Source organism: Corylus avellana, chromosome 4 (genome assembly GCF_965113065.1).
Source record: "Corylus avellana chromosome 4, dhCorAvel1.hap1.2, whole genome shotgun sequence".
Lineage (NCBI taxonomy): Eukaryota > Viridiplantae > Streptophyta > Magnoliopsida > Fagales > Betulaceae > Corylus > Corylus avellana.
In genome coordinates this window covers 7,103,915-7,117,378 of record NC_142493.1, presented here as the reverse complement: position 1 = coordinate 7,117,378, position 13,464 = coordinate 7,103,915, and the positions used below count along the sequence as shown (strand labels likewise).

The following is a 13,464-nucleotide window of genomic DNA, read 5'->3' as shown; positions in this document are numbered from 1 at the left end:
TATCTGGCTCTGCTTTTGAGGTTTAGGCCCACCAACACTCACACACCTACTACTGATACAAATTTTCGGTAGAATTTATCTTTGAAAACTGGGAGAAGGTGCCTAAGAGCTTATTTATATAAGTATGATTAAAATTAGACTTAATCCATATTGGATACAAGGATCATAACATATCACTACGTTTCTGCAATTGACGTTCATGGTGGCCTACTCTATCGACACTAACCTAATAATAGTCATTCCTCTTTTGAGGTCCACTCACCTATCAGGTATTTTAATCTATCACATAGGTTACCTCCTCCATGACTTGAACCAATGTCGTGATGTTTGGCTCTAATACCAAATGATACAAACTTTGGGTGAAACTCATCCTTAAAAATCAATCGGCTTGTAAGGCTTCGTACCCAAAAACTTATATACACATGATTAAGATTAGACTTAACCCATGTATGACATAAAGATCGTAACACCTACCTTCTCCCACTTGACACGCTGCATAAATCATTCCAAAAAACTTGGTGGAGCTCTGCCTTTAATTCTAGGTGTCCTTTAATTACTTATAGATATGTTCATTCTATACAAATTTAAACATGTGAAATCTGTGATATATATCCTGATACAACAAGTTTGAATGCTTTTCTAATGCAGAATTGGTATAGAAAAGGTTTAGAAAACAAAATAGGCTCAAAAGGTCAAGTGGCGAGGGCATGCTGACGCAGTACGAATAAGTAACAAAAGAACGATAAAGGATTAGTGTTTCACCAACTGAATAAATTTGGAGTCACACCAAGAGTGTGGAGTCTCACCAAAAAAGAGTAATCACAACTCTCAAAGAACAAAATATTTTTTTTTCAATATCATAATTTCTCTTCATATGGGTTCAACAAAGCACTTAAATAGACTCTGAAAAATCCTAATCCTACATTGACTGACTTTTGGGCTAAGCCCATTATTAAATTATAAAATACATTAACTCGTTAAAATATAAAACCTAAATAATCAATAAAACCTAAATAAAAGTAAAGACTAATTTATTCTTTTCTTATTCTGGATCACAGGCATTGGTTAGGAGCAAGGACAATTATTTGCTGCATAATAAATATTTATATTGTATACTCCGCATAATCCTGCCATCGCATAAATAAATTTGAATATCTATGATTTTAACTTTGAACTTTTTTTTTTTAAAAAAAAAAATTGAACTTTAATAAAAAATAACATGTATTCTCAAATTTTATTTTAATATCTTTAATAAAAAAATAAAAAAATAAAAAATTTTATACGTTTTAACAAGTATATATATATTATTTTTAAATGCTAATTTGTAGGAAGAAAAATGCTACAGTACTTACTTCTAGTGTTCACTCTTATCATTAAAATTTTAGACCACCCGTTCGTAGGCAATTTCTTTCCTATTTATATAACCTTATCTTTTCAATTACAATTTGTAAGCCTCCAGTCACAAACGCAAACTCAAAAGTACTCTCTTTCACTTAACCATGGCTTTCCATCCAGAAAAGCTGCTTCTTCATCATCTTCCCTACTTGATGATGATAAGTACTATTTCCCACTTTCTTATAGTCCCCTGCGCATCTCAGATATCATTCAACTACCGCGATTTCTCTCAAACTAACAACGAAACTATAATAAGGACAGGAAACGCTACAATCTCAGGTTCAACCATTCAACTCACGCCAAATGCAGTGGACAACTGGGGTCGTGCCATGTATTCCGATACCATGCATCTCTGGGAAAAGAGTACAGGAAAAGTCTCCAGCTTCACCACCAGCTTCTCTTTTGTCATCTCTTCGGAAGGCGCAGACAGGTACTCAGATGGGATAACCTTCTTCCTCGCAAGCCCCGATTTCCCTCCACCGATGCCAACAGACGGCTCCGGCATTGGCCTTGTGAGCCGCGACCAAATGAGAGACTCAAGTTTCTTAGTTGCAAACAAATTTGTTGCCGTGGAATTTGATACTTTCCGGAATGATGAACCCAGATGGGATCCGCCGGAGCCAGTTCGTGAGCACGTTGGTATCAATATCAACGAGATGAAATCTCGGAACACGACAGCATGGTATAGCGTTATTAAGGAGAAAAGAACATACAATTCTAGTATTAGTTACGATCCAAGCACACAAAATTTAAGTGTCAGCTTCACTGGATTCAGTAGTAACGATCACATCCCAATAGAGCAACACCTTTATTCTATAGTTGATTTGAGAGATTATTTACCAGAAAGGGTTGAATTTGGCTTCTCGGCTGGAACAGGATTGATTTCCGAGCTGCATATTCTTTGCTCGTGGGCTTTTGAATCGACAGCACCGCTTCTGATCATCCAGAAATGATGCAGGAGAAGTGTTGGTTTATTTTGTTTATGCATTTGTGTTTTAGTAGTTTTCTTTTTTAATAAGGATTTTTCCATCTTCAATTACGATTAGTTTAGTTTTTTTCCTTGGTGCAATTTGGATTAGTTCAGTTTTTTCCTTTTCCTTATTAAATTACGAGTAAAGAATATGCGAATTAGGGGTACTTATTTTTTAAAAAAAAAAGTGTAAATGTACACTAAAATTATTGTTTCCTATAACAAATATTTGATAAAAAAATAATTTTTAATATGTTTTATCAAATACTTTTAAAAAATAGCTATTTTAAAAATTGCACTTATTAAAATTGTAATTTTAAACAGGCCCTAAATCTATCTATGTGCAAGCATATTTTTACCCTTTTTTTTTTTTTTTTTTCTCGTACATGCTGTTAGTTATTGTATAAGCTAAAAATAAAACACAAAGAATCAAGCACGTGCCTTCCTAGTGTATAAATAAGATCCTTTAAAAAAATGCTCCTTTTTAGTTTTCTGAGCCCTAAAATTCGAAATTTTCCCCCTTCGTATGGCTAATTAATCATCTTGAACGTGTGGTGCATATCACACCATACATATGTGAACTCCAGCTCACGGATTTAAAGATATGAATAATTAATAAGATTGTGATATATGGATTTACGACATGTTTGGGTGGGTATTTGAAGAGCTTAAAAATACGTTTAGTACTCAAAAGTTCATTTGAAGAAAAAAGAACTCGTTTAGTAAAAAAATTGAAAGCGTTTTTAAGAGTTTAAAAATTTTAAAAATTGCCAAAATGTATTTTTAACAAAAATTTGCAAAAAAAAAACTATTTTACTTAAAAGCTTGATTTCTTAAATACAATCTCAAACATGGTCTTAAACGGCTCATAACTCATTTTATGGGATTTCATCACGTAGATTATTATTATTATTATTTGTTCAATTCCAATCATTATTATTTTTTTCTTCAAATTATCAATTTATTATTTGTCTAGAATTTATCATATTTAAACAGTAAAAAATATTTATGTTTTTAATTTAAAAACAATAACTAATTAGTATTTAAGAGGATTTACTTGATAGCAGAGACAAGGAATTATAGCTCTTGACTCTTGAGCCATCGGTATTGACTGACTCTGATCAAAGTCAATCATTCATCGAATCATGAAAAGAAACTGTTTAGTGTGAGAGACTTCTCATTTTGAGCATCGTGGCATCATCCCGATCGTGCCTCCCTTCTTATCTTTGAAAGAAGACATTTCAGCAGAAACCAACTTGTCTTTCCAATGACAGATATTTGATGTACGTTTCCGTAGTCGAAAATTCCGTGCAAGCTGACGTTTAAAAGTAAAATATATTTTCTATTTTCATATGTCATTTTTTTTAGTAGTATTACTAAGAAATAATGTATTTCAGCCACACATACTTAAGGAGTACTTACCCAAAGCAACTATACGTAGGGTCGGCAATTTTGACATGATCCGCCAAACACGTTTAATAAATGGGTCTAGTGAGTCAATTGGGTCTAGCAGGTCAATTGGGTCTAGCGGGTCTCGGATGACCCGCTAGACCCATTTATTTATTATTTTTTTTATAAAAAAAACTATGTCTAACTTCTAACTAAGTTAACCCTAACACTTACCGACTTACTCACGACTTCATTTCACTCTTCACTTCACGACTTCACAGTCTTCACTTCACTGGCCTATTCTTTGTTTTTCCGTTACTTTTTTTATGTGGGTCTATATATTAAAACATTACCTTTTAAATCATTATTTATATATTAAAACATTCTCTTTTAAAACTTTTTATTCTTCTTGGATGGTTAGGATAAATTTGACTAGTTCTTTGGCCTAAGAGATCACTTTATTAAATTATTTTTCCAAATTTTGATTAAGTTTTTTTTTTAAAGAAAAAAAAAAAAAAAAAAAAACCGGGTCGGGCCGGGTCGTGTCGTGTTACCTGTTTAGCTCATAAGTTAAGTTGGGTCGGGTCGTGTATACCCGGTTATGCTAAACGGGTTAAGCGGGTCGTGTCGGGTTACCCTGATATTTTCCGTGTTATAATCGTGTCAGACTCGCTAACCCGTTTAGCTAAACGGGTCGTATTCGTGTTTCGAGTAATCGGGTCACGGGTCTTAAGGAGTCCTAATCGAGTCTACCCGATTACCTGTTTTGCCAGCCATAACTATATGGCATGTTGGAACTAGTGATGCATGTTCTTACAACTGAAAAGAGCAATATTAGAATACTAATAGTTGGTTGAGTATATGTTATGTTGTAACTCTGAATCATTAGTAATAAAATATAGTCGCACTTTTTGTAAACATAAATATTTTGTTGAAGATCGGGTATATGCTAAACGGGTTAAGCGGGTCGTGTCGGGTTACCCTGATATTTTCCGTGTTATAATCGTGTTAGACCCTCTAATCCGTTTAGCTAAATGGGTCGTGTTCGTGTTTCGAGTAATCAGGTCGTGGGTCTTAACGGGTCATAATCAGGTCTACCCAATTACCCGTTTTGCCAGCCCTAACTATATGGCATGTTGGAACTTACCCAAAGCAACTATATGGCATGTTGGAACTAGTGATGCATGTTCTTACAACTGAAAAGAGTAATATTAGAATACTAATAGTTGGTTGAGTATATGTTATGTTGTAACTCTGAATCATTAATAATAAAATATAGTCGCACTCTCTGTAAACATAAGTATTTTGTTGAATCATGTAAATCCATATCTTAACTCTTTCTTAATTTTTCTATTTTTAATTTTATATTATTTATTATTATTGTGCACTTTTTTTACTTATTAAAATTATAGTTAAATTTGCGATGACATATGACCATACAAATCTAATTGTAATTTTTAAAAATAGAAAGAAAGAAAAAATTATGAGTGGACATCTAAAGGATGTATAGCCACCGGCATTGACTCGGACTAGCAGTGGATGAATAATCATTCATTGGACCATACCATGAAACTTCACTTCGCCTGGAAAGTAGTGTAAAGCTAGATTGAAATTATTAGTGGACATCTAAAGGATGTATAGCCATCGGCATTGACTCGGACTCGGAGTGGATGAATAATCATTCATTGGACCAGACCATGAAGCTTCACTTGGCCTGGAAAGTAGTGTACAGTTAGAGCATCGTGGCGATCCTCATCCGTATCACGTCTTCTTATATTAATGAAAGGTCTTGAAATAAGTGTCACCTTATAATTATATTCAAAGAAGAAATTTCAGCAAAGACCAAACATGTCTCTGTATGTAGTCAATGCCTCACATTTTTTGTTTGTTTGTATTAGAAATAAAATATGTGTTTTTGACATATTTAAAGAATGTATTTCTTTGAGAGAAGAAAAATTCTCACATTGAATTTTAGTGTAACTTGGCCTGGAAAGTAGTGTACAGTTAGAGCATCGTGGCGATCCTCATCCGTATCACGTCTTCTTATATTAATGAAAGGTCTTGAAATAAGTGTCACCTTATAATTATATTCAAAGAAGAAATTTCAGCAAAAACCAAACATGTCTCTGTATGTAGTCACATTTTTTGTTTGTTTGTATTAGAAATAAAATATGTGTTTTTGACATATTTAAAGAATGTATTTCTTTGAGAGAAGAAAAATTCTCACATTGAATTTTAGTGTAATTACTATATATATATATATATATATATATATATATATATATAACATAAATTTCTTTCAAATTGGTTTTAAACAAATATCTTTCAACTCATTTAAAATATAAACAGGATCCTCTCCAATCTATTTAGAATTAAAAAATATCCAATTCATGACTTAAATTTTTCTTAGAAATCTTAAAGTCACAAATGAGACACATATTTACTAACAAAAAATAATAATAAAAATATTATTTTCATATTATAAAAAATATAAAATGAAAAAATAAAAAAATAAGGAATGGTTGGCCACCCCAATTGGGTGGTCTGGGGTGGCCGAAGCCACTCATAGCACTTCGGACCAGCCCCAAGGGCCAAATCTAAAAGAAAACAAAAAAAAATTGTTTGGGCCTTGGGGGTGGCCGGACCAACCCCAAGGGTCTGGGGGTGGCTTTGGCCAATCTAGCCCTCAACTGGGGTTGTCCAGTCACGCCCAATGGGGTGGCCAACCACCCCTTATTATTTTATTATTTTATTTTATATTTTTTTAAGATGAAATAATATTTTATTATTATTTTTTGTTAGTGGACATGTGTCTCATTTGTGGCTGTAGGATTTTTTCCTAGAAATCTTAACCATAAACTGGATATTTTCTAGTCCAAAATAGACTGAACCGAAATTTGGTTGCGACCAAAGAAACTTGTCGATCGTTAGGCACCCCTTTGAAATCAAGAATTTCTTCAACTGCCGCTACCCAATCCAAGAATTCTTCGGGTTGGAGACCCCCTTGGAATTCTGGAATATCGAGTTTGAAACCGCTCTCCCATCGATTGGCATGGGCTTGGACATGGGGTTAATGCCCTTGTACTCTGCCCCTTGCAAAAGGGTTCCTGGCTTCATTCTTCGTACATTGTTCATCTTCCTCCTCCGAGCTGGGCGGTGAAGGTTGCCGACGGCGCTCGTGGCGACCCTCCAGATTGGCCGCTCGAGTGTTGGAGGCCACAAGTTGGGCCCTCAAATCAGCGATCGTTTCCTCCATGAGTTGCCACTGCTCCTCCGTGCGTGTTTCACTGACTGCTTCCTCACGTTCATACACGTCCTCCAAATTTGCAAAGCGGTTGCCCCTTCTTCTTGTGTTTGGCGGTGCCGTGGAAAGAAAACTGGAATTCTGATACCAACTGATGCAGCGTGGTGAACAAGAAAACAGCACGTTGAATGGGTAAATATTTCTAAAATTGTGAGACTATCATAAGAATCAAAGAAATTTTCTCAAACAATAGAGACTATCTATATGCTTTAAGGGAAAATAATGAAGAAACTCAACTTTGAGTATTCTTTATTGATAAACAAAACAAATAATGAAAACTGAATTGCTAAAGGCTATAAGCATATATTTATAGCCAAGACTCCTAACCCTAAAATAATAATGAAATAAAGTTGGTTTAGAAGCCTATGAAATAAGACTAAACCAAATAGAAGACTAACAAAGAACCTAATTTGAATTGAAAAACTAAAAGATAAGATAGAATAACAAACTAACAAAGAAACCTAGTTTAAACAAGAGATTAAAAGCTAAGATAAGTGTCTCTGATGTCCATCTACGGAACAGATGTGCCCGAGTGCGCTCGATCGATTGCACTACCAGAGAAGGGTGTGCTTGATCATGCGATCGATCGCGTTCACAAGGGGTGGTCGGTCGCAGTTCCAGGGACTATCATCTTAATACCAAGACTTGGGCGCTCGATCGTAGCCAATGTGCAATCGATCGTAATTCCAGAGACCCCTGCTACAGCGCGAGTCTAGGACCTCGTCACCATCTTTTGGGGTGTCTTCACGCCATCATCTGTTCGGGTCTTCCTAATATATTCCCAAGCCTTCTGGTCTACATCAGCAACGCTCTGGTTTGAGTGTGTTTGATGCTAATGGAAACATTACATAATATCTGCTCTCCTTTTGCGTTTTAGGCCCACCAATGCTCACAGTGCAGAGCCCTACCTTTACTTCTAGTTGTCCTTTAAATATAGATGTTGGGGGAGAAAATATCTTCTAGTGGGATTATGCAATTATTGGGTGACATGCGTCCACATTATTTTTGCACCTTTAGATAAAAGGAAAAAAGAGAAAGGAGGGGGGATATTTTTCCTATACTTCCTCCTATCTCACGTCTCCGTCTCTGTATCCATCTCTTAGACACTCATATGTGTCTCTATCTATCTCCCTCTCACGTCTCTCTTTAACTCTCTCTCTCTCTCTCTCTTTCTCCCTCTTATCTCCCCACTCTCTCATACCTCACACACATTGGTTCGCTAGGACCTAAGAAGTAATTTTCTATATTTTCTTATTTCGCAAATAAATATGCTAACTTAAGCATTGATGAATCTTCGGTTCCAACCGAAGACCCTTTGACCACTTGCAGGAACACCATCACTGTACATGGGCTCCCTCTCAATTTTGCTATGACGAAAATTGCTAAGGTAGCAAATTTTTGGACCTGAAAATGCAGTAACAATAGACATGTTCATTTGCCTATTGTGAAATTCGTGTTATCCTTTTGGATACAATAGCTTGGATGCTTTTCTAATGCAGAACTTGTATAGAAAAAAAAAAATAAAAAATAGGCCCACTTTTTAATTGATTTTGTTTTTACATCTAATACATTAAAGCTTAAAAACAGGACAAAGATTGTTTAAAATAAACCCTAAAAAGATGTTAAAAGAAGGCCCAACACACTAAAATAAGCTCAAAAAGCCCATACGGTTACGTGATGCAATTTGAGTTTTGAATAACAACTAACTGACGTTTATTTCAAAACTACTAAGCATAAGGCGGTGCGGTTATGGTTACAGAAGTATGATAATTTTTTAAGGCTGTATGATTAGTGGTTTTAAATAATAATTGATAACCGTAACGATTTGTTCATCCTGAGTGTCTAAGGCCAAACCACCCCATATTATTTTTTCTTTACTTGAAGAAGAAGGGGGTTGGTAATTACTACTCTATCCCTTAGCAAGAATATTTGGAATTTGACTTGAATAAAGTGTGGATAATTTTTGGGCATTCACATGGTCAAGGGAGCTTAGGGCAGTATCCGCACCATGCTTCAACATGGTCCTCATAGAAGTTTTGAACATACATTTTAATTGCATGTCATTTTTTTTTTCTTTTTTTTTTAAAAAAAATAAAATAGACCATTCAAGACTAATTTCTTACCCCCTAAAAAAAAAAAAAAATGCTCTTTTTAGGATTTTTTATTTTTATTTTTTTACCCTTAAAAGTCTAATTTGGCCCCTTCACATGATTTAATTGCACTATACGAATATGAACTCCACCTTATTGATTTAGAGATGCCAACACGTTTTTTTACAAAACTAATACTCAATTTATAATGTCTTCTAAACTAAAGATTCCATCAATTTCTTTTCAAACTATTAAAAATTTGTAATATATTTCAAATGACAAAAATACATTTAATAAAAACAAAAATAATTTTTTTTTTTTAAAAAAAAAAAAACTACAAACTAAAATTTTAAAAAATTAGCCCTTTGGCCAAATCTATTCCAAGATTGATTCAAATCTCGGCAAGTAACCAAAGTTATTAAAAAAGAATAAGAAAAGAAAAAGAAAAAAGAAAAAAAGAAAAAAAGAGAGAGAACAATTATTTGCACCTCTATTTCTTTAACGCCCTAGCCCGCTGGAAACGGATCATCTCCATTTCAAAATCCCTCAATTTTCTCTATTTAGTGTATTTTAAAAGGTAGTATTGTCAAAAAATTTTAATGATGGTAGTCAATTAAATGCAATATCCTTTAAAATATACTAAATGGAGGAAATGAAAGGATTTTGAAATGGAGATGATCCTTTTCCTAGCCCGCTAGGTTTGTCAAATTGTTCTCTCGAATGCATAAATGATTATAAGGTTTATCAAAACAATTAACTAAATGTAACAATAAATGTATGATAACATCAAATGTAAGATTGTTCTCTCTTAAATCATGTGAGTTTTCTGGATCCTCATAGAAGCAGCAATCTGTTGCACAATCTTCGATGGAAGACACCTCAAACTATTTGTTTGAAAAGAATACTCGAAGATATTGGTAAAAAACTAAAGGAGGCTGTACAATTATATTGTGAGTTTGTGACAACAAATCAACCATATCAAGGACAAATTAATCATGTTTATCATATTACATCTGAAAGTTGACAAATACTAAATGTAAATGCTAACAGACACAATAAAATAACAACTACTGTCTTGCTTTAATTTAAAAAGAATTTCTTTGATTATTTTACTAGTGAGGGCGGAGAGCCAAGACTTGTATTAGAAGTAACTTTTTTATTGAGTCTCATTACTGTTTATAATAATAATATTAGACTTCGAGAGCGACTTGGGTGTACCTATTGCATAAAAGTCACCTTTTGTACGACAAACAAAAAGTTGACACATCAGCCAATTTCATTAGATTTATATTTAAAACAAAAACTCAACCACACTAGATTATACTCTAAATAAAATAAACAATTAATTTTTTTCTTTTAAAAAAAAAAGACAGAATTCCACCTCTCCACCACTTTTGGTTAGGCCTAGGGGTGGCCGCGTGGCCACTCCCATGGCTTGGGGGTGGCTCGCCGGCCACCCCATAGGCCATGGGAGTGGCCGGTGAGCCACCCCATGGGTTGGGGGTGGCCACACGGCCACCCGTAGGCCTAGCCAAAAGTGGGGAAGGGGTGGGTAGCCAGCCACCCCTCCAATTTTGTTTTTTTGTTTTTTAAATAATTTTTATTTTATATGTGATATAATCTGATCTAGTTAGACTTTTTTTTTTAAACTTAAATTTAGTAAGTGTCACTTTCTAACCTTCTAATTGGTGGCACAAAACTCAAATTTTGTATAACCTCCATATATATATATATATATATATATATAAATAAGTTATTCTCTCAAGCTTCTGTTTGTTTTGCAAAGAAGGTTTTGGCATGATTTCTTAGAATGTTACAATTATAACATCACATGCCCAATGTGGCTTTTAAAACCTAAAACCAGAAAATACGTTCTCGAAACTTTTTGGAAATTTTTTAAAAGACGCATTTCATTTAGCCATTGGGAAAAATCCGTTCGCCAACGGCTAGTTGGGCCAAATTCAAATTCTACAACGTCTACCCATCCCTTTCTCTCCAAAAAAAAAAATAAATAAAAAAAAGGAAGAGGGAAAAAAAAAAAAGAGAGTTCCCCTGTCCCTTCTCATTCCCCCTCTCTCTGTGTCTCTCCAAAATGGCGACCACCAACATCTTCCTCAGCACGCCCTCCAAGACCCCTTCCGACAAGTCCCGCAAACACCCCAACCCCGTCTCTGCCGACTCCTCAGCTCGGTCCTCCTCTCGGTTCGATGCCTACAACCGTGTGGCCCTCCTTGGGTTCAGCTTGAACGTCCGTGAGGTCGAGATGGGCACCCGCCGCCCCCTCATTCTCCAGATGGTCCACGACCTCTCCGCTCTCGAACCCCCTTGCCGCTTCCAGGTTTTCTTTTTCACTTGCTAGAAATTTTGGGAAAATTTGAAATATTGTAGAAATTGGATTTACGTATGCGGTTCATGATGAAATAATTGGCCTCTAGGTTCCTGCAAGTGAAATGAAATGAAATATCGACTCTGGAGGCCTAATGATTGCGTTAGTTTTAATTGAATACATATATTTTTTTTAGTGAGTTTCAAATAATCGACTATCTAAACGCTACTAATGATTTTTTTTTTCACCCCCATTTTTTTTATCCCCATTCTCTCTTCTCTATTTTTTCTTCCTCTGTTTTCCTTTTCTATCTCTAACGCACGTTCTCTCTCTCTCTCTCTCTCTCTCTCTCTCTCTCTCTCTCTCTCTGTTTTTGGTTTTTGTATGACTGAAATCTCTGTTTTTGGTTATTTGATGAAATATTTTTTTATTTTTTTAAAATTTTGATTGGGTTTTGGAAAGGTTTAAACAACTTATGTTAGACAGTCTAATATTCTCCCCATGAAGATTTAGATATGAGAGAACTTCCTAGGTAGTTTGGGAAAGTGTTTATCATTTAAAGTATAACATAATACTTTTAATCATTCAAGAATATTCATTGAGATTCGATCTGCTTCATGAGAATTAGTTTTGATGGGCTACACATTGTAGTGTTTTGAAATGTCAGGTAAGGCCTCTAAACAACAGGTCATTTAGCAGCAGAAAAAAAAAAAGGAAAAAAAGAAAAGAAATTCTGCTTGGTATTTGAATGCGATGCTTTTTATTTTTGAAATTACATTATATTAAATAAAAACCTGCACATCATGTGATTTATATGCTAGTGTTAAAAGTTTTCCTATGGAAGCAGCTCGCTTCTAGCTACAAGTCTTAGCAGATGTAGAAGTTGTTTAAGCTGAGAGGTTAGTACAAGTCCCAGTCTCCCAACCTATATAGTAGTTAAGCTACTTGGAAAGTTAACCCGAACATAGCTGATTCGCTATTAGATATAAGTAATTGAGCATATTATTAGAATGTATACATAATGTAAAACATTTATGACTAGTGAAACATCTATGTAATTATTGTCAGATGGTTGTTTGGTATCTTGTATCTGTTAACCTCTTCTTTTTTAGTTTTGAATCTTAGTTTCTTCCCTTCCCACCTCATATTATTTATGCATGCACATGGATTGTCTAGTGTGACCAGTTTTATGGTTTGTGCACATTATCCTTACTTCAAAATAAAGTTTTGTCTTATCTTGTCGAAGATTGTGAAGCTAGAAGTTGATTTAGCATCTGTTATTAATGAAGTAATTGACCTTTAAGAAGCAGCTCGAGGCAAGTACATTTTGGATCAGGATGTCTTGGATGTTATGTAGAAGCATGTTGTGGTTATGCATCCTCTCCCCAGGCTTGACAAGGTAAGCATGTGATGTTTTGAGTGACTTGGGCATGTTCTTTATGGGTTGTGAAAGAATCACCTCTGTTTATATCTCACTCTCATATTACAAAAATCTGTTTAAGAGCCTTGAATTTTGTTTTTTCCTAATCTCGCTGCAAGTTTTGCTTCTTAGGAAATTCAGCTATATCTTCCAAATAGGAATTGTTTGAATCTGCATCTGAAATTGATATTTATTTGTTGCTGGATGTTTTCTTTGCCAACCACTACTATGCATAGCATTTGACTGCATATTCCTCATGCAGAACCAGCTGCCACAGCTGCATGATTTGCAAGGTCAGGCTCAGCAAAAGTTTCAGTCGGTAACTTTCCAGCAAGCTACTCTTTCTCCCTCCTAGTAGTTATTTTTGTGAAAAACTTATCTGCCATAAAATCAGCTCAAAGGCATGCAGGCACAGCCACATACACACACATAAATAAGCTTGTTGCTTGCATGTTTATTATTGTTGTCCTTGTTACGAAGTCGTTTGCCATGAATGACAGAAGAGATGTAATTCCTTACAAGTGCACGTGTGTCTCACTTGTAATCTTTTCTACCCTTATTGTTTGATTG

General features: G+C 34.9%; 1 protein-coding gene across 1 annotated transcript; it reads left to right on the top strand.

The window, feature by feature from the left end:
* The first annotated feature begins 1,385 nt into the window (after positions 1-1,385).
* Positions 1,386-2,453, top strand: LOC148586224 (mannose/glucose-specific lectin-like). The gene has a single exon (XM_088516013.1). It carries the CDS (start codon positions 1,500-1,502, stop codon positions 2,346-2,348), a length of 849 nt encoding a protein of 282 aa, XP_088372139.1. The 5' UTR covers positions 1,386-1,499; the 3' UTR covers positions 2,349-2,453.
* Positions 2,454-13,464: the final 11,011 nt, after the last annotated feature.

Excerpts from the sequence above, each read along its gene's own strand:
- LOC148586224 (XM_088516013.1), top strand. The coding sequence starts at position 1,500 with ATGGCTTTCCATCCAGAAAAGCTGCTTCTTCATCATCTTCCCTACTTG.